Source organism: Amblyomma maculatum, chromosome 2 (genome assembly GCF_055883805.1).
Source record: "Amblyomma maculatum isolate TAMU_Amacu chromosome 2, ASM5588380v1, whole genome shotgun sequence".
In the NCBI taxonomy this organism is placed as follows: domain Eukaryota; kingdom Metazoa; phylum Arthropoda; class Arachnida; order Ixodida; family Ixodidae; genus Amblyomma; species Amblyomma maculatum.
In genome coordinates, this window is record NC_139345.1 from 12,978,223 (window position 1) to 13,000,158 (window position 21,936).

Here is a 21,936-nt window from a genome sequence, read left to right on the forward strand (position 1 = left end):
CTTGACCGTGGGACCCCTATCCGGATTTATTCCAACTTTCGTCAAAATGACTCTTCCTGTCTTCGTGGTGCTAAGTCTATCAATCTGAGTGGTTCGCACCGCTTCCGCCAGTTCTGCCCAGGAAAAAACGAGCCGAAGCATTAGAAATTAGATTCGACGAAATTTCGGAACATGAGGTGGCCTATGTAGACGCGGCAAGAGGTGGTGGCAGCTTCACGGTGGTAACGGTCGTCAGCGGCCGGGGCAATCCCGTGACAGCATGCCACTTTGCGCTGGCGGAGCATAGAAATAGCCGAGGAAACTGCTATCGCGTTAGCTTGCGTCGGAACGGAAGCGAAGTTCGTCATCAGTGACACCAAAACTGCCATACAAAATTTTAGCAAGGGCAGGATCTCGCCCTTAGCAGTCAGAGTCCTAGGCCAGAAAAAGTTGGATAGGAAAATTCAAATAATTTGGACTTCAGTATCGGAGTCATCCAAGCACCCCCCCCCCCCCCTTTTTTTTTTATATATATAGAAATATATACACCCCTCTAATTTCAAGTCCTGAGCAAAGCCCTGCACGCAGGGCGGTCCTAACTGCCTTGTGTTGTGGTGTACAGTACTCACGGATTGAAATAGGACATTCGGAGCGCGTGGCCGTCGCTGAATGCAAGGCAGTGTGGTAAACAGGCCGGCTTATTGGCGACCGGAAGGAGCAGTTCTGCTTCTTAGATGTTCTCCCCCTCGAGCTATACCACAATGCAGCACCTTGGTTCCATGAGCATCCCCGGGCGGCGCTGCATGCAGCGACGGCCACGCGCTCCGAGTGTCCTATTTCAATCCGTGAGTACTGTACCTTTGATCCTTGTTTAGTTGCCCTTGTTTCCGTTTCATAACTTCCGCTGTCAACGAAATAGAGCAGTGGCTGCAGTTCTGATCCAACCAATTTCTTTTGCGTGGAACCTTTCCTATCCATTGTTGCTCTCTCCTGTCTTGAGTGTGGTCTTCGCTTACCCTATTGTTTAATAGCGCTTTTGATCGCTCGCTTCATTGAGCGTTCTGCTGACTTCTTTATAGAAGTGAAAGTTAGTTATCTCGAGAGCATCCTTCCTTGGTTTATTTTGTAGTCCACCGCGGGATAATCCGGAACGTATGGCAGCTTTTATATGAGCGATGTGTGACGGCTAGAGTATCTGGAAGTTGGGGCCATATAAAGTACGGTTCGGGCATTTGTGCACTGTAGTTCCTTGCCCTTACTTATAATTTACTTGCCGTATGTATCAATCATATATGTTATTAGCGCTACTTAGGGCCTTCATTTCCCTGTAAAGGGTGTACGTAATGAACATACTGGAGGAACAAAGAATCAGTGTGCCACGAAGCTCATGAACACGAACGAAACGCTAACCTCAGCGCTTCTTGGCTTTCCGCCGGCAGTGTACCACCGTCTTCGGCAGGGAAATATTAATCAGCCGCACCAGACGCAGGACCCTGGTTTGATTTGTCTTCTTTTTTCCTTTTGTTTGTTTGCTCTCGGAAACAATGCTTACACTCGCTTCACACGCTCGTGTCCCCATGCATGCAGAGAACAGCACAGAGAACAGCACAAAGACAGAGCGCTTGACTGATTTGCCGGTTTATGACTCGTCGCTGTGTGTTCGCTTCACTTTAGCCCCCTGTCGAGGAAACAATAGTGTGCGCACGCAGATGGGAGAAATGGGTGGCGGCGGATGTGAGCAGGATCGCGCCTGCGCAGAAGATAAAAAGAAAGGCGCAGAAACTCAAAAGAAGCGTAAAAGAAATTGAGGAAACCCGCGAAAAAACAAACACCACTGAGAAGCAGAGGAGAGAGGAAGTTGGCGGCAGAGTTTGGCCCGTCCGGGGCCGTAGTAATATACACACACGAGCCGCAGATGCGCGCGTGGCGCACCTCGGCGGTCGTCGTCGTCGTTTGTCACTCGCTCTAACGAGCAACTCCGGGGCACAGCCGGACGCGAGCATCTGCAGTAGCCTCGGTACCAACTCCCACACCCTCTCCTTTCCACACAGGGAACATTCAAGCCCGATATGCCTCCCTCGGTTGTAGCAACAGCTTTCCACACGACTCAGCATTGGCTGCGGCTTGAACCGACTCTTCTCTTTCTGTAGCACTCACAAGTACACGCCCGCTGCAGCACATATAGGGCCGACGAGTCTCCGCTTGGCCGACCAAGCGGCATAACCATGACGGAGACGCACAGGGCGTCGCTTACATGGTTGACGCGCACTGCGGCTGCTTCCAAAAGAGAAAGAGCGGTAAACAGAGAGAAAGCGAGGTAAAACAGTTTCCACTGTTGCCGCGCCGTTTTTATCTTCCCCCGCTAATGCTTTTTGCAATTTGGCTTAGTTCGCTAGACAGGTAGGGGAGCCAAGGGAGGCAGCCGTCTTTCTTATCTCACCGCTGCAGCTCCCGCAGATTTAGCCCGCCGATTTCCAGTTTTCACCTGAAGTGTATACGAGCGGCGGTGGCTTGTTCCTGGAAGACATGGTTCCCTTGTCAGCGCGTGCCTCTCCGTGGGCCGCGCTTGCAGTCTTCGAGGCAGTCCTGAGCTTGTTTATTGAAACAGCGCGTGAAGACCGGTGCAGCGGGGGGGTTCGTCTGCCTTGGAGGAGTTTAGTAAGGAGCGCATGCATGGTATTATGGAACGGGCGCCGAGAGAGTGCGCGTTCTCGCACACGCAGTTTTGCATGATTGCTCCAATTTGTTTTCGTTTCTGTAGAAGAATATCGTAGTTTAGTTTACACTGGTGCCTTTGTATGTTTCAGGTGCATGTCAAGAACAGCAAGCCCTGTGGTATTGAAATGGCACAGGGTATTCAGACCATTAAAACAGAACGAGTCTAAGTAAATTTTTGAGAAAACATGGCCCTTCCACGCACCAAGAGCGATAAACAAACTCCAATCACGAAAGTAATCGGCATCATGGGCGCTGTTTATGAGCGTTGATTGCCCCTTTGTGCGTATGCGCTGGCCCCTGTTACTCTCCGCTATCTTGCCATCTCATCTATGCGCCTATAACACTGAAGGACCATCATCATCAGCCTAACAATGTCCAGAGGGGAGAGGATGTATTGTAGGGAGGTTAACCACGATGGTATTGCTGTTGGGTATATATACCGTGCACAGGGAAAGATGGATGACGGGACTTAAAAGGGAACTATGTGATGAAGAACAGAATCACAATTTGTTACAGTAACTATATACTCGCTCCTAGGCAGCAAAAAAAAAATGTGTCTTGCAAGCCTTGACGGCAGTCAAGTGTCGTAGACACGGTCCGAGGACCTTGCCCTCTGCCAGAGGGCGAGCATCGAGGCGTATCCAGAGTGCAACACAGCGCGTGTCTTTTAGCCGCAAAAGAAATGCGCGATTGTCTCCTCGCAGCCACATGCTTAACAAGCAGTCGGCCATCAGTAGTGATTAGTGAAATCGACAACGAGCCAGTGACTGCACAGCAAAGTTGCTTTGCGTCAGGTAGATGGAAGGCGAAGGGCAAAATGTGAGGTCTAATGTACTGAGGAGACGGTAAAAAGAAGAAAAGAAGAACAGAAAATCAAATTAAAGGGGGCATTTTGGACCCCTAAAGTGCGATCCTGTATTGAGCGGTGGGTTGCTATCACTGATTGTTAATTAATTACAAATTACTGATTACTAACTACTAATTAATTACTCGCCATGGCAACCGCTCTGGCATCACGCTATACAAGGAGAACCGGCAGGCGTAGTTGTCAAGAGAATTGACACGCGTAGTGGAACAGGACACCAGACGCCGTATGAGCCTTAAAACGCTCTTGTTCCACCCAGCAAGTATACGCTGCTTGCGATACCAATCACCGCGGTATCGTATGGTGCCGCTACGCCCATGTCAGCTATATGGATGTCATGGTCTTTGGTTAATGCACGGTGGTAAATATCGCTGATTTCTGATACAAGTTGTCCATGCTAGTTGCGGCGTATATGCCGCGTTGAAAGGCTACTTCAGAATCATTGAAAGCTGTGCAGTCATGTAGGCAACCTTTTCTGACGAAATCAACTGCAGCCCGAAGGGCATCTATAGTTTTGCACCATGTCGAGGAAGTTTAGTGGGCTGTCTTTACCTTGATTAAGATGGATTTTGCCGGGATGACCGTGCACAGACCCCGCGAAACTTGTGGAACTAACTGAACCGTCTGTGAAGACGTGCATGTGGTTACTGCGGTTATAAAATGCAGGTGTTCAAACGTGATCTGCCTCAGGGCAGCCATAGCCTCGTAGATCGAGACTTTGCAAAAATAAAGCTGAAGCGCTGGTTCGTCTCCCCGAAGGACGGTCGCGTTTACATTGCTATACATTTCAAGCGCAATGTTTGTCGGCGGTGCTTATTCAAAAATATAAACGCGTCGCTCACGCGCGCGCAAACACACACACACGTGCGCGCGTACACACACAGGTCACACACACACACACACACACACACACACACACACACACACACACACACACACACACACACACACACACACACACACACACACACACACACACACACACACACACACACACACACACACACACACACACACACACACACACACACACACACACACACACACACACACACACACACACACACACACACACACACACACAGGTCACACACACACACACACACACACACACACACACACACACACACACACACACACACACACACACACACACACACACACACACACACACACACACACACACACACACACACACACACACACACACACACACACACACACACACACACACACACACACACACACACACACACACACACACACACACACACACACACACACACACATTACAGCAAGCATCATGCGACAACCTTGCAAGTGTACAACGCTTAATGCCCTTTGGAGACATACAACGGTTAATTCGAAACGGGACGTGCGACACCTGACTGTCGGAAAGCCTAATGTCAGAGTGCACGCGTGAAGAAGACCTTCAACGCTTGGTAAGCAAGGCGCGGTTCGTTTCATCTCGCCGTCATTCTCTCTTTTGGCTCCTATTTTTGCTCCGGTGTTTGTCAGAAAATACCGCATGCCTCTCGCAGAATGCTAGTTGTCTCACGGCGCACATGTAATTGGCCACGCGGGTATTTTCCCGGCTTGCTCCGCGTGTTGCCTCGACATGAAAGCGCGTCTTTCGTCATCGCGGCTTCTTTTCTTTTCTAAGGCTTAACATCCTTCTGTCGTGATGTATGGGCTGCCGAGATGTCGTCTCTGTTGTGCTGCCCAACACGACACCACCTGCGCCGTATACCTGATCACGCAGCTGACTATACATATAGCGCACTCTTCTGCGCATTAATCGCGTCTTGAGAGAAGAGACAGAGGCGCAAACGTTCTTTTATTACTTTTTTTGTTTAAATTCCACAGCGGCACAGTTTGAAGGACCGTTTTGTCCGAACTGTCGAAGGCAGTGGAGAGTCCGAATCCATGATAGACAGATATGAAAATACACGGTTTACTGAAGATATAATTTTATGCGACAACGGTCTGACATGAAAAGAGAGAACGCTATGGGCACGCAATTGCGAAGCAGTTCATTGTTGAAAGTGTTGCATAAATGCGTCCACAAGTATTCCTATGAGCGCCTCTCCTAAAAACGTATTTCCCTTTCTAACGTATATTGATAACATGCATGCTTGCACCGTGTACTATATAATGAGAATAGAGGTGAGGATACTTATAAGCTCTGCTTGTAAGGGTATATGACGCAACAGCATTAGTGGCTCCGTCAGCAGGTCCTTGTTCATATGCATTAACTATGATACTGCCTAAACTTGTCCCTGTATTATCTCCCACACACTCATTAACATAATGTCGTAATCAATATATATATATATATATATATATATATATATATATATATATATATATATATATATATATATATATATGCGAGTGTGTTTTTAAAGCCCTTAAAGCAAGAAATTCCCACTAGCGCGTGCCGAACCATGGCTTGCGAGCACCACCTACCAAGCATTCCTGATGTCAAGACCTACACAAACCGCAACCTGACGATGCACTCCAGCGCAGTGCGCCGGTCTAATATTACACCTGAAGCGCCCAGAGAGCATCGTTGGGTGGCATCCGCATGCAGTCTGCCTCGCGCTGTCAGAGGCATCTTGCTTTTGCTCACGATAAGCTCTCAAAGCAACCTCCTTGTTGCCTAGGTGACCTCTAGCTGCGGCGCGAACGCCAAAATCCGGGAGAACCTGGCATACTTGCCTATAAGGATGCATTTCAGCATTAGAATAGGAAGATGTCCGATGACTTGGCGAACAAAGTATTGGGGCATCCACGCCAGAGCTCTAACGTGCGATGAAAGCCGTATTTTGCTTTCCGACCCGTGCTATCTCCGGACAGACACGCGTAGATCACGCTGTCCAATATAACGCGCAGTGCTGCCAGCAGTCGCGCGGCCGACCGTGTTTGACACCATATTTCAAAGTGGTTTGAAATCCCCTAGCAGAGAACACCGTCACGTCGACGGGGCCATAGGGCGGCGCCGCTCCAGACGGCGCCGCATCAGTAACGCACAGACACGACGCGATTTGCTTGCCGTGGCTTCTTCTGGCCCTCGAAGGGTCAAGCGCTCTCGGTTCTCTCGCCGGCCGGTTTCGATTAATTCGCAGCCGCGTCGCCAAAAGCGCGCGCGCGCGTGAGCCGCGCTTTTGCTTGTTCCCCGCTTGTTTTTCCACCACTAGGGGCATCCGGGCCCCATCACTACAGCACGCACAAACACATCGCACACTTTCCCGCCGAAGTCAGCGGCCGAACTCGAGGCATCAAGCGCCGCCGTTGCGGCCATGCTCGCTCTGCCTCCCCCTCTCTGCTTTGCGAGCCAGCGGCGACGAGAAGCCGCGGCAACATCGCGCCAGCGAGATGAGAGACCGCCCGTCGGGAGGGGAACCGAGGAACGACGCTCCTCCTCCTGCGCTCGTCTATCCTCGCTTCGCGCCGCAACGAACGCACGCACGGAGAGCCGCGCCTGATCCACATATGATCCCGGCGCGCATCCCATCAGCCGCTGCTGCCACCGCCGTGGTCATTATGGGAATGCGCATGCGCTCTCCGGTCACGACCGTTTCTGGAGTCACGTCCGCGATCTCGCCCCCTCCGCCGCCACCTCGTTCCCCCGCCCCGGTATTCCTCACCTACCGACCATATACCATACACTCCGCGCCCAGGTTCGTGCTTAGTTATTCTTTTTTTACGCTTTTGTGTGGTCGAAACTGCTGTTGTTATTTTCTCGCCGGTTGGCATTGCTTTCTTTCTTCTTCCACTTCTCCGCGGTCGCTTTCGGAGAGACCGGTTTCAAGCCGAGCGCTGCGTCGACCTCCTCCAAAACGACGGTGCTGCAGAAGCCGCAACGACAGCGGCAGCAGAAAGCCAGTACGGCGCTCTCCCACAAAAACAGACTCGCCGATGCCGTCCCATCGATTATCTGCCTTGCGGGAGAAAACACGAGGTGAAAGAGACTAACGACGACAACCAAAGGGAGCAAAAAACAAAACGGAAGAAAGCTGTAGGAAACGGCGCTGCTCGCGGAGGCACCGGCAGCAGCAGCGGAGTGCGCGCTTTCGGGTAAATCGCCGCCGTCTTCTGCTCCAATGCGCGACCCGATCCCGAAGCGCGGCAGGCCCTCTTCAGCACCAGTTCACCCTCCTTCCTCACCCCTTGGGCAGTGTCGTGAGCGTGTGCAAGCAGTCTGGGCCCCCTTCTCTTCTTTCTCTCTTTTCCCCCTTTTTACGACAAACGCAGCCGTGCGTGGCTCCCGATTTGAACTCTTCGCTCGATTTCTTGCCCCGCCGGGGTGGTGCAGTGGTAAGACGCCCGACTACTGTGCCGGAGTTCCCGGGATCGAATCCCGGCCTCGGCGGCTGCGTTTCGATGGAGGCGAAACGAAGTGGCGTTCGTGTGCTGTGCGATGTCAGCGCACGTTAAAGATCCCCAGGTGGTCGAAATTACTCCGTAGCCCTCCACTACGGCCCCCCTTTCTCTCTATCCACTTTCAATCCCACCTTCATCCCTTCCCTTACGGCGCGGTTCAGGTGTCCACAGAGCAAGTGTGACAGATACTGCGCCTTTCCCTTCCTATGAACCAACCAACCAACCAACCAATCGCTCGATTTCTTTGCATTCGTGACTCGGATTCCGAGTGGTAGGCTGTAATGCTGCTGTGCTTTTGCATCGAAAGAGGACAGGCTGCTGATCTCGTTCGATAATTATCTAGAGCATGAGAATCATTACACTATCGCTTCAAATGGCCGTAACGTGAGGAGGGTATGGGCGCCCCGTGCAGCGGCGTTCCGGTCGATGCGATGCTTCACAGCAACGCCTCATATCGTGTATAGGATATGCGAATGACCATTTATATATATAAAAAAAGTAATAACAATAAGCGGTGTCATTCCTTTTTTTTTTTTTTTTTTTACCGCGAAGATCATTAAGCGAACAATACGGAGAGCGCGAATTTTCTGATAGCCCTCACTATCTTGCGTCCTTCGATGACGAAATATTTTCCTGTAGGCTTAACAATGAGTCCCTGATGATATCGACTGCCCTGAAGGCGTTTTGCTATTTTTCATTAATTTGACCATAATATTTCTTCTCGGTGGAAGTAACTAAACTGCTTCGCATTCTGAAGCAAGCACTTAGGCGGCACGTATCAGTGTGCTGCATCCGTGTACTCTCGAGCACACATTAACGCACCCTATGCATTTTGAGATGTAGCACACAACCACTACATAACGGCACTTATTCGCATAGCGGCAAAACTCGTCCTTCTAATGAAAGTTGGTGTGTCAGTGTACAGCGTGCACACTGCTGTAGACCAACACCGTGGTAAGCAAAAAAGGGGGCGTTCGGGAACGCCTCGGGATGAGAATACGCAGTTACATTGAAACGAAAGATTTCAAAGCAGTTTACTGGTTTAACATTGCGGCTAAAATGTAGTCCCGATGAAGAGGAGAACATCTTTGAGTAGATTGACAAAGTTCGAAACGTTATTTCGAAGGATGAGTATTTTCAAAACAACGCAAAACGTGTGCAGGCATGAGTTGGAAGCGCGATCCACCGAAACACGTGAGCAAAAGCTGCTTCAATTGAGCCCAAATTATAATCTTTAAATATAGGTTTTCAGAGACGTGAAGATGGCACCTGTGACGCCCTAATTGTACCACTGCAACTGCATCATTGGCGGACATCATAAAACATAGCAGTATAATGTTAACTAGTAAGCTGGTTACGTAATTTCGGTTAAATAACGTTTTAACTATTACACTTACGCGTCAAGTTTAAATCAGAGGTTAGCATTCGGCCGTTACTAAGAGCCATATCAGTTTTTAGAACTCAGAAAACGCGATTACCTTCGTCGCTACGACTTAAATAATTTGCTTTCTCGTGCCAAAAAGACGAGCGCTTTCGAGAAATCAGAGCAAAACGGCGCTTTCAAAATTCTAAAATATATGGCTATTACTGGAATGGGCGGTTGTATATACAAACCTCTTATTGCAACTATATAGGCGCCGAACTGCAATAGTTGAAAAGTTAATGACGCGAAAGTTGTTAACCACCCTACATTAGTTCGAGACAACTCGTCTTCAGTAACCACCACGCACAATATATGTGACAAAAAGTGGTCCGCTAAAACTTTTCTGGTATATATACTTAAATAAACATCTAAGCGCCGGGCCAAACTATGAGCTCTAGAATTCGATTCCTCCGGTTTTCTGACACTGTCAAGCGAAAAAATATATATATATATATATATAATTTCGCTTACTGTTCTACGGAGTAATATAGACGCCGCTTCCCATCGCCCCTTGTTAGCAGCTGCTGTCTTCTTAAGGTGTATATTATTATAGTTAACATTAGTCGAATGTTTTCTGACGTCAGCCAACATTGGTGCAGTCATTCCTCAGAAGCCGTCTTCATATTTCAAAAACCCAATTTATTTTAAATAGTGGCGGGCTCTACGCTATAATATATACGCGTATATGCGAGGCGCATGATCGTGGCGTTGCACCGCGAGAGCGCCCTCGGGCATGGAGGACCCGAAGAGGCGCCTAAAAAGATGGCTCCCCATCCCGCGGTGACCATTTGTCAGGGCAAATCCGGATCTCACACGAACTGCTCAGCGGGACCGGTTTGCCAGATTCCTACAGAGCACCGCGCCACGCTCCTCGCCATGTCGACCCTCCCCTCGGACTGCGCGCACTGACACACACGCACGCGAGCATGCACTAACGCACGCGGCTTGCAGACCGCTGCGGTGACGCCGCCCCTTGGTGCAATGCGCATTCTGGGACCCGGACAGGACATACACAAAGGCTACTTGAATGTTTCGTTAGGGTGCTTTATCTCTGCCTTTTATCTGCGCAGACAAGCGGTCGTCGTGCTATTTAGAAATGGAAAGCAGTAAATAATGCGTCCAAAACGGAGCTCGTTAGCTGTCGGCGAATAAGGCATATAAAGCATGCAGAATACTACACAGTGAGGTGAGATATATTTAGACACTGCACAGCTTGCTGTCGAAGCGTGCACACGATTTGGCATTCTGAAACATAAGTCGAAATCCTTACCGAAAATAATTTACATGAGTTTCTATAATATGCCTATGACAAGCTTGCGTAAAAAAAAAAAAAAAAAAAAAATCGAAATTGTATATAGTTTGCGAGGTACATAAGGCTCCGTGCAGGAGTAACTCCTTCGCGATGGGAGCGCCCCTCACGGCGGAAATTAAAAACCGCACGGGACAAACTGCGAATCTGCACAGGCGAATGTCGTATTCTTCATTCGCTGTTTGTAGTGGCGGCATTCTGCGGTCACACATGAGCTCTTTCGTTGCAGTCTACAATCGCACACACATGCAGCGCTCTTCGTGTCCCCAAACAACAATCTCTACGAAGCAAAGCGTAGCGCACTTTGGATCACTATTGTTCCGACGAGCAGTTAACGAGCTGGCACTCAGGCCAGAATTTTCCGCAAGACTTTCTTCCCAAAGGAAAATAAATGCTGACAATTGTAATTGTCAGCATTCGTATAATTTTTGTGACCACCTGAAAGAGATGAGCTACACGATCGCCAAGTACCGGTATATTCCTGCTCAGAGACTGCCCGTCGGGAGCTTTGCGTAGAATTCCTTCAATGCTCCAAAGCGGTATTAGAAATATATATATATATATATATATATATATATATATATATATATATATATATATATATATATATATATATATATATATATATATATATATATATATATATATATATATATATATATATATATATAGTCTGGTATGCGCGTGGATCACGAGCCTTAAACAGCTCTAAGTGCCGCGCGCCGACAAAGTTTGTTGGCCAAGTGGGTCACTTTTCCAACAATGGCACGTGTGAGAACGAGTACAGCGTAGAGAAAACGATCAAAGGGCGCATTAGCGGTTTTCAGTATGTGTTTCAATGTGTTGTTTTCTTACTTGCCTTTCGTACTTACTAAATTGTTTTACTAATTTATCGTATACGGGCATTTTCCGTGCTTCATTCATTACCCCTCCCCGCTCGTTGCTTTTCGTCTTCACACCGTTTCCTTCCAACTGTTTTACAACAGCCCTTCACCCCAACCTCTCCCTTTTTATTTAACCCATCTATAGGCTTTCCAAAGGAACAGGCACCGAAAAACCATCATTTGATAGAGAATTAAGACTACCAAGGAAGGCGGCCAGTGAAAGGGCAAAGGGGGACAAAAAATTAGAAGCAAGGGGATGAGAAAGCAGAGAAAGGTGGTGGGTGCAAACCGAAGAGCCATCCCTCTTGGTCGATGCTTGCGAGTCATGCCTATAGCTTTGTGTGCACGGAGTTGAGCACATAATCACGGGGACGTACACCAGAAATATAGTGCATTTTTCTACTCCTTTTGCAGCGTCAGTTTCCCCTCAACGTTTAAAAGGGCCCTCCTGGGGAAGCTACTGCCTTTGAGGCACTGAGGCAAGCAAGCCCCATTCGCCGGCGCGATCTTATTATGCCTTGTGCATCCGCGGCGCTATAGTGCACGCGCAGAATAAAAGGTCGCTCTGGCGATTTTCGGTAAGAAGCCACTCTGCCATTGTCACAGTGGGACGTCACGCAGCACGTGATGGGCGCATAATAAATAAAACACATAACAGATAAATAGCACACGGCCACGCAAGCGCGCAGGTCAGCCTTGTTGCCGGCTGAAAGAAAAAAAAAAGAAGTTGGAACGCGCCTGCTATGTGCGCAAGCATGGCACAAGCAGTCCCTTTCTAGATGCCTGCCACGCTGGTTGCTTGTTCTAGTGCTCTGCTTCAAAGGAAATTGCCTCCTTAATTCTTGTGTATCGCTGTGTTCATCAACTTTTATTCATGCGCAAGTAAGTCCAAAAGCAAGACCACGCGGACAAACTTGCACGTGCAATCCAAAATTTGAATGCGTGGCCGCTGGGCGAAACAGCACCAACTGCACTTGGAAGCGCCCTCTTTAACATTTGACCACGCGGAAAAGGCGTCTGTAATGCGAACCGATAAATTTTCACTCGATAGCAGCTTCGGAGCGGGGAATGTGCAGCATGCGTTATATAGCCGGGCTACATTCTCTCTCTCTCTTCTTTTCTTTCTATCCTCTCTCTGCCTCTGATGTATGCGATGTGCATCTTCACCGCACGCAGAGGGTTCCTTCCTTCTCCTACGTTCTCCTCTTCCGACAGCTCATCACGCTCTCTCATTTTTCACCTCTCTTTCACTGTCGGCATTTCACTCTCTCGCAGCCTACCCAACCTCGTCCTCCTCTCCTCTTTGCGTCTCGTTCGTCGCCACCGGTGTGTGCGGAGGACACAGGTGTCTACAGGTGTACACTCCTCGAGATCGGAGAGATCTGTTCCTTGATTGCCACGGAACGCTTTGGGAGCAGCAGCGCCAGTGGCCACGGCCGAAGCTGGCTGCTCACTTTTGGGGAGTGGCGCGTGCGCGTGTCAGGGAGGAGACGAGATTCATTCCGACGATTGCCGGACGGAACGACCGCCAGTCTCGCGCGGAATTTCTTCTTGTCGGTCGTGTGATGAAGGGGGAGAGTTCCTCCTTGGAGTACTGCCGAGTGGAGGCAAATCGCACCTCGTTGGCGCGCATGATGGGGTTTCATTTGCGCTTCTTTCCTCTTTTAATATGTACTCGCTCTTTGAGCAGTATATCAATGAAGTTTTTCGTATTACTAGACTCCGAGCAATAAAATAAAATAGTTTTACGTCCGATGGGGCGACGTCGTGGCTGCTGTGCAATTTTAATAGACTCTGCACCCTATACGCTATTAGATGCGTGAAGGGCAGTCCTCCGTGGACAACTAATATTTCGGCTAGGCCGGTAACTACACCTCGACCAAATTTGATCACAGGGCACTATGAGCCGTTTCGGTTGTTACATTGCTGTATATAAGTGCACCTACGTACACCCAACACCTCTTGCGGTATATGGCTATAGTATACGTGCTTATGCGTACTATCTTATACCCCAACTGTCAGCCCGTGGTTGACTGAACCCCAACTGTCAGCCCGTGGTTGACTGAAAGGTCAACTTTCCATGGATTCGCAATGAAGAAAGGAATTAATTCTGGCAACGTTAGCTCTATATAGTAAGGTTTATCTCAGGATGACAGGACGTATTTAAGAAAGTATAAATAAATCAACAAAAATAGGTTGAGAATCCGTGCAACGAGGCTTCTTTTTCTTTGCACCCGTCCTTGCACATGTCTCAATTTATTAGTTCTGCGTGCTGCATTTAGATTCCCGATATATGCTATTGTCGATCCCATATAGATATGTGATGAAACGCGAAACCGAAATGATTTTACTCTAAGGCAGTGACGCTGTAATTTGACTCATTATGCTAGTCATGCAGCATAATACTTCTGAGGCACCTTTAAGGTAGCGAGAAAAATGATGAAATAATTAAGTTTTCATGCTGTTATAAAGTGCAAGCTTCATAATAACATAAAAATGCTATCAGACCACAATTTCTTCGTTTGTGATTTTTTTTTTCTTTGGCATGAAATAGTTATTGCTCTTTTTCGCCGGTTCAGTAGCGGGGTACTAACAATAAAAAAGAAATATCTGTTGATGATCACATGATAACTCATACGCACATTATTGCACCGGAAGAGGTCGCCATAGCGTTGGAAGGTATTTACTCCCAGGCTAACTCTATTTTAATAGACGCCCAGACCACCTGCAGAAATTACATTCATAGGGATCAAAGCACAGATATTCTTAGCAACAGACGCAACAGGACGTCACCTAAGCATTTTACGTGAATCCGCGCATGCACCTCTGCGCTAGGCTTTTTCCCTCGGCCACCTGCGCATTCGCACCCGCATCCTGAACCCTTTAGTCCGCTTGCACGTACAGATATATCCTCCAACGCCTCAGACTGAAATGACTTCGGTACCTTTCCCGAACGAAAGGGCTGCGGCGGGGCCGGCTGCAGCGGTGGGGCCGGCTGCAAACAAAAACTGACAACTGCCCCACCAAACTGAATTATTGTTATTCACTTCGGAACCATTTAGGCTTCAATGCAAGTTTTGCGGGAAGAGAGCCGACCTCTATCATATAATGTCGGCCTGCGTGGCAAACTCAAGCACGTGCCAATCCGCAGCAGACATGACAAAGGTGGGAAACGATGCAACAAGCTCGGATAGTTATGGACAGCCAACGGAAGCTCGTCGAGTGGATACGCGGGCAGCCGCTCATGCTGATGGGATCGCGAAAGACGTGCATGCACAATTCCTTACGATTAAATAAAGGTTTTCTGTATCGTCGGTTGCCTGGTATTCTTTTTCGGTGCTTTGCCTTAATCACTTTTTATTAACTGTGCCATTGGGCCCTTCGACAAATCTTTCTCCCTCCCTCGCCGTTACAAGAAGCGAGAGGCCTATATAGACTCGCTCGTTATAGAAACGACTATGTCGGCCTGCAAGTGCCCGAACAGGCGTATACGAGAGTGCATGGCCAGGAGCTGCGACGGTCCTTTATTCTGATAATTTTTTGTCAGCACTGTGTCCACTCCGCGGTACTCTCTCTCTCTCTCTCTCTCTCTCTCTCACACACACACACACACACACACACACACACACACACACACACACACACACACACACACACACACACACACACACACACACACACACACACACACACACACACACACACACACACACATATATATATATATATATATATATATATATATATATATATATATATATATATATATATATATATATATATAGAGAGAGAGACAGAGAGAGAGAGAATGAGAGAGAAAGAGAGAGGGGGGCGTGCTAATAGCGCGCACTGCAGCTTACTGCCATAAGCACGTTCCTCTATGCTGATCGCACCAGCGGCCGTGCCATTCACGCCACTGAACGGAATTTTTTGTGTAAAGTGAGCGACACGGGCGGGCAAAACGGGGCGGATCGGCCGGCTCACGTTCAGGCCACGCGCCACCATCGTGCACCTCTGAGCACCGCAGCTGCGGTAAATATCGGGTGCTGGCCTCCCATGCAATTACGGCGGCCCTCCTCCTCCTCCGCTTACCGCAAGCAGTGGGCCAGCCAGCAGAACTGTGGCCGTATACAGTATACAGTAGTGGTAGTGGGGGCACCCGTGGAACGCTTTACACGAACAGCAGGGCTGAGATTGCTTCGACGGCCTGCTCCCCGCATCGAGCGCGCCCCACAAATTTGCGGTGGTTGCCACCGGGAGCAAAACTTTACGCGGAAAGGAGCAGTGAATCGTCGACGGAGCTTCTCCTGCTTCGCTGGTATGCGAGTCGCGACTGCATGCTCGATTGTTTCTCGGTCAAGCAGCTTTGGCTCCCTCACCGTTTGGTGAGAAGTCCCGCTTGTCTGTCTCTGAGTTGTGATCGCGCAGACGGATTTCTCCTATTGGCTTGTAAGTTTCCGTAGACGCGTTTTCACGAGGAGTGTCCTTTGGAGCGCACTCACTGTTTGGCTAAGGTTCACGAGTACGAGGCACAAGTTCGTCATATGCCGAAACGTTCTGGGAGAGAGGAGAGAGAGAAGTGGTTCTTTATTGAGGATGAAAAGGGGGATCGGCGCGTTCAATTGTCTCCTCAGGTATGAGGGATCACCGCCGTTGCGCCGAATTAAGGGGGAGGGGGGTAAAAGGAAGGGAGGATGACTAGGATAGTGGCAAGGGAGAGAGCAGAGGAGAAACGAGGTAAACCAGTCACAAGGTTGGCTGAGGAAGAGAACCAATTAGAAAACAGAGATAAGAAAGTTATGTCGTCGTAGGAGAAAACACTGTGCAACAGCTGCTTATGATAGCCTGGTGATCACTTGATGAACTCGCTCAAAATAACCTTGACAACTCCATTTGATCAGAATATGCATCGATGATTGAATGCTTGCAGCTGTGAAAAACTTCTTTTTTTTTCGCCATTGACACTTCTCCTCAAGGCTTTTGCCTGTCTTACAATGTCATAAGTTTTGTCATCATTGTTTCACCCTTGATGATATATAATATAGGCTCAAGTTCAAACACCAGCTAACATATATATTGTATTGTGCGCGTCAAACATATGTATATAATGTGGACATCCAATTACGTATAACGTTTTCTTTTCACTGTAAATTGAGTCCCATATTGTCATCAAATAAGAATTTTTTCTAACCGAGATTTTACCCATTTTCAATATTTATCATCCTCGCTAAACATGAGGGAACACTGTATTAACGCAGTATTCTTTGCCTTCTTAATTGCATGCAATAAAACCTAACGTAATGTTCATTCTGCAGTGTATATTTACTAACAGCCTTTATGGTGTGTAAGTAGTCCCACGGTTGGCTGAAGTGCACGTGGGAAAGGAGATGAAGAGAGCTAGCGAATGAGAAGTTAGCCTACTTTCGATCGTCGTATAGGGAACAGCTGCTTGTAGTAATAATCAGATTGCCGCATATATGTGCTCCCGTTTCGTGACGCTCACTCATGGCCCGTTCTCTTTTCTTTTCGATGTTCGCAGGCGAGAAGCCGTTCAAGTGCGAGTTCGAGGGCTGCGACCGGCGGTTCGCCAACTCGTCGGACCGCAAGAAGCACTCGCACGTGCACACCTCGGACAAGCCGTACAACTGCAAGATCCGCGGCTGCGACAAGAGCTACACGCACCCGAGCTCGCTGCGCAAGCACATGAAGGTGCACGGGAAGTCTCCGCCCCCGTCGCCCTCTTCGTCGTCCGCCTCGGGCTACGAGAGCGACCCGGGCGCTGCCGCAGCGGGCCTCGGCACGACTGGCTCTTGCAACGCCGCGAATCCCGCCGCCGGCGCGCTGGCCGGGACTCTGCAGCCCCTGGGGCTGTCCAACTCCCACCAGCTGCCGGCATCGACGGCTCTGAACGAGTGGTACGTGTGCCAGACGGGCGGAATGCCCACGCCGCCCAGCAACGAGCATTCGCCGCTGGGCGGGCCGACGCCCCACCACCACCTGCCGCCCCCGCCGTACTGACCCCGGCTGGCGGGGGCCACCGGCTTCTGAGGGCCCTCCGACGATGACCCGCCACCAACGACGGTAGCGCGACCACGCCACCACAGTCCCAAGGGATGCAGCATCGCCATCTCTCGTCGTACCCTCTGTCGAAGAAGCGCTACCGTCGCCGCCACGGTGATGGAAGCCGCGTCCTCTCGACGACCGCGCCGAGATGTCGTCGCACAACGGCCGATGGAAGCCGACGACAAAGTTGGGAGAGCACCAACCTGCTCGGAGGAGACCGAGCCGTCGAGAAAAAGCGGCTCCGTTTTCGTGGCAGTGCAACGCGCCGCTTCTCCTGTGCTGGTCAGCGAAGGGACACATCGCGAGGTGGCAACGTGTGGTGGACGTTGAGAACGCTTAGACGCGCACTTGGTGCCGAGAAAAGGGCGTGGAAATGACCGCGGAAGTCGGCCATAACAGCGCGATAAGGCCCACAGCGATAGGAGTGGAAAGTTCCAGCATGTATGCCATCGCAGTGTAAAATTTTAGTACGAAATGAGAATCCAATGTCATCACGACGCTTGAAGCGAGCTCTGAACTATATTGTCCATGATGGAGACGATCCCGTATCAAGTGCCACGCCGGAAACATTTTCTGCCAATTGTGGTAAACCCTGCAATGTTACTGCTACCACCACCTCAGCAGTCATCCACTAACCATGCATGGAAACACGTCGCTGTGTTAGCGCTTGGCAATGTATGCGGTGTTAATGGTGCAGTAACACGAAAAATTAGGATGCTGGAACTTTCCTAACACCAAGCTTGGCGCCGAACGCGATTTCCCCTAGGCCCTTCAAGCTTGCCGCCTTCCCACAGCTCGTGTTTCCGGAATGAGTGCTCCGCGGTCCGTCATTTCATCGCGCGCGCTGCATGTGAAACACCCTGCGCCCAGAAATGCGCTGAGGTCCATGACATGCCATTTTCGGGCTTAAATGCACCGTGTCAAGTTTCGCCGTCCGCTCATATCCGCACATTAACGGGTCTGTTCAGAGTTTGCCGAAGTAATGCGAGAGCACACCACGCGAGGTAATGTAATGTTTAAACAGGGCGTGTGGTATACTTTTTTTAAACCATTTGTTAATACCTACTTAAGACTACGACGTCCCCGAGAACAACAGCTTAGCGCACATAAACCATACAAAAAAAAAAAAAGGAAGAAAAAATTTCTCGCATTTCTGGGCGCAGGAAGCATACCATCCGGCCAGCGCGTCACATATATCGATGCTGACTGCATTGGGCAGCCGTTCGCGGACGATGCAAACGTGACTTGTGCCGCCTGCTTGTGACAGCTCTGTGTACGTGCGGAATAATTGTGTGGCTGTAATTTTTCGCTTTGTCTCATGGACAGTCGCGAGTGTACGCGGAGAGAGGGAAAAAAAAGGTTTGCTTTTTGCCTTGTGATAGAAATCGCGTTCTCGCAATGTGTATAACCATATGGCGCCTTTGACATTCGTATTTAGCCACATCGGTGATCTCAGGACGATCATTGTGCACATATCTGCCTCCTTTCGTGAGAAGAAAAACCGCCGAGTGCATTCTTTTTTCTTTTTTCTGATGCTCTTGTTGTGTGCCAGGCAAACCAACCATAACCTGAAAGTAAAAAAAAAAAAGGGGGGGGGGGGAGGGAATGGAGCTGATATCGCAGATTGAGCAGTCAGTCTTTTACGCTTACTAGAAAGGCGACTTAGTTTACATGTTTACATCAAATTGGCGAGGAAATTTGTGTTCTATGTGCACGTCTTGCAATGTGCTTCCTGACTGACACCTAGTGGCACTGCCACAAGACAGTGTAGGGGACACCATGCGTCCCATCAGAAGGTTCTTTTGTCTGGAAATCATGCTCAGTGTCGGTATTGGATGACTGTAGCTGCTGTTATAAAAAAAAAAATTGTGTCAGCTGTTGAAGGCTTGTTACAGACAGTTAGCGCGAAATTACGCCATCATTTCATGACCACTGCAGTGACGTCATAATGGCCGATGTGATCCATCGTCATCGGTTGTTTGACCAGTGGGTCACACGTAATCCATTTGTCACTTTAATTGGTCACGCTACACATTAACAGTTATGATATCCATTAATTATGAACGTGTGCTATCCACTGAATCCCTTATGGAGATATATGATCATTTTCACATTTCACGCTGTAACTGGTATCACCTCGCGAGCCACCCTTCAACTTCTTATCGTAACTTAGAATAGGTATAATTTTATACACAGAGACCAAAGGGTGAAAATTTCTTGAAATTCAGGAGGAGGAGGAGAAAACCACGCCGGAGGGCAGGGACGTTAACCAGAAAGAATGTAATTCAGCATGTCACTTAAAGAAAGGTGCCGAGGCAAGCGGCAGCAGCCAGTATAGGTGTGCGTAACGACTACTTACGATATTCATCTTCATCTGTTAATGCACCGAGGATCACAAGGCGGTCATGTTCTGTTCTCTTTCCCCGGAAGGAGGACATCAGGCGCGCACATCATTGGGGGGGGCGCTGAGCGACATTCACTACCTCATGGTGCGGACGTAAAGGCTGCACTGCCGTGTCTTGGAGGCGCAACGAACAGATCGAGGCCGTCCTGCATAGTATTGACTTGGTAACGAGTACTTGATGCTACATAAAGACCCGCAAGTGTTATCTTCATCAAAGAATGTACGGCAGAGTCCACGCTTAGAGGAACACTAATGATCCTTATGCGAAATTGCGGAAGTGAGCTCTCTCACACATAACTGAAAGAAGAAAGATTAACGACCTCTTGCTGGAAGAATTGTGAAGTAGTTTTGGAAGCAGCAAACAAAAACAAAAAATTGGCGTGTTTTTGCGTTGTCACTAAATTCATAGCGGTAGTCAGCCATCTTGTTTGTGCGAAGTGAGATGGGTAAAAACCGGCTTGCGGGATTTTGCATAACTATGCAGCACTGACTACAGTTCAGATTTCTACATAACGCGTCACAAAAGCCGTTTCTGAATGAGCTAAGAATAACTGTCGTGGTTATATTGCGGTAGTGCATGGTTATGAATTTTGAATTCTTCTCTAAGTGTGGATTTTACAGTGCAGCGTACAAAACCTGACACCATTCGCGGATGGTGTGTTTGCACCCTATCCAGCATTTCTCATCGTCATAATGACGCCAAAGGACGTCACGACATATTCTTAAAAATTAAGCCGAATGGCGTTCTCAGCGGTGTGTGTACTTATTTGTGTTTACATGCGTATTCCGAGGTGCACTTAAGTCAGCGTCAAGCATGTAAGTCGCTGCTTATTTCAGCGAATCACGTTTGCATGGTCAAGTCGAGTGTGACTGAGAAAGTGGAGCGAAGAAAAGCGCCATTACAACTTCCAGTCCCAGACATCCATCTGAAAGACAGAAGAATGTTCCATGTCTTCCATGAGCCAGTTTTCGTATGATTCGTACTAGTAGGAGAGTCGCTGCGTTTTCTACGTCTTGTTGGAGTGACCCTAAAAACGTTTTCATAATATATTCAAGTGTCCAGATGACTAGATAAGCCTTCCTATTTTATTTTTTGGCCGCAAAAAGCTAACTGCGCAATCGAAAACTATGAAGTATCTGACACTATTGTACATTGTATCCCCTGCGGTGAGGGCCGTTGATATCAAAAGGCACGTTATTTGAAGGTAGCTCACGTGCTACTTTTATGATCATATATTCGACCAAGCCAAGGTAACAATTTCGACTTGAATACCAGCTGAAGAGAACGCAATGCGCTTTCCATCTTCTGCTCTCATTCTCTCTCTCTCTCTCTCTCTCTCTCTCTCTCTCTCTCTCTCTCTCTCTCTCTCTCTCTCTCTCTCTCTCTCTCTTTTTTTTTTTTTTTTTTTTTTTTTTTTTTTTTTTTTTTTTTTCAGGCGCTAACAGTATTTTGTAAGTCAATGAGAACGCCTTGAAATGGCGCAAAATTTGAAAATAAAATGTACACACGCCTATTTCGAAGGCACGACCAAGCGCATTTCGTCAACTAAATGTTAAAAGCGAAGTCTTTGAGGACTTAATGACACCGGAAATAAGAGAAAGTGGGAGCAGTTGGCGAACAATAATAATAATAAAAAATAAACGAGTGTTGGCTCCCCGGAAAGAGCCGTTGCGCACAAACTCGTTCTCATGCTTGTGTAATATAGTCAAAGACGGGCACACGACGTATGCGCTGTCGTTCGTGTATTATACAGTTACAGCAACCTACAAAAGTGTGCAGCCCGAGGGGTTCGCTTCAGAGTCCTGCAGCGATTTTTAGAGACCGTAATATCCTGAAAGCCTGTCCTCCGTGCCCTCAAACTTTGGACTGCCAGGTGCGCTATAGAGACCCGAGCTAAACAGCTT

At 48.6% G+C, this 21,936-nt stretch overlaps 1 protein-coding gene across 1 annotated transcript in view; it reads left to right on the plus strand.

Moving 5' to 3' along the window:
- The window catches only part of LOC146197961 (zinc finger protein ZIC 5-like), an 81,944-nt gene extending 62,740 nt beyond the window's left edge, over positions 1 to 19,204 (plus strand). The window contains exon 2 of the mRNA XM_084593245.1: positions 17,104 to 19,204. Coding sequence (XP_084449371.1) covers positions 17,104 to 17,582 — 479 coding nt within the window. The 3' untranslated portion in view covers positions 17,583 to 19,204. The remainder of the gene's footprint in view (positions 1 to 17,103) is intronic.
- The last annotated feature ends 2,732 nt before the right edge of the window (positions 19,205 to 21,936 follow it).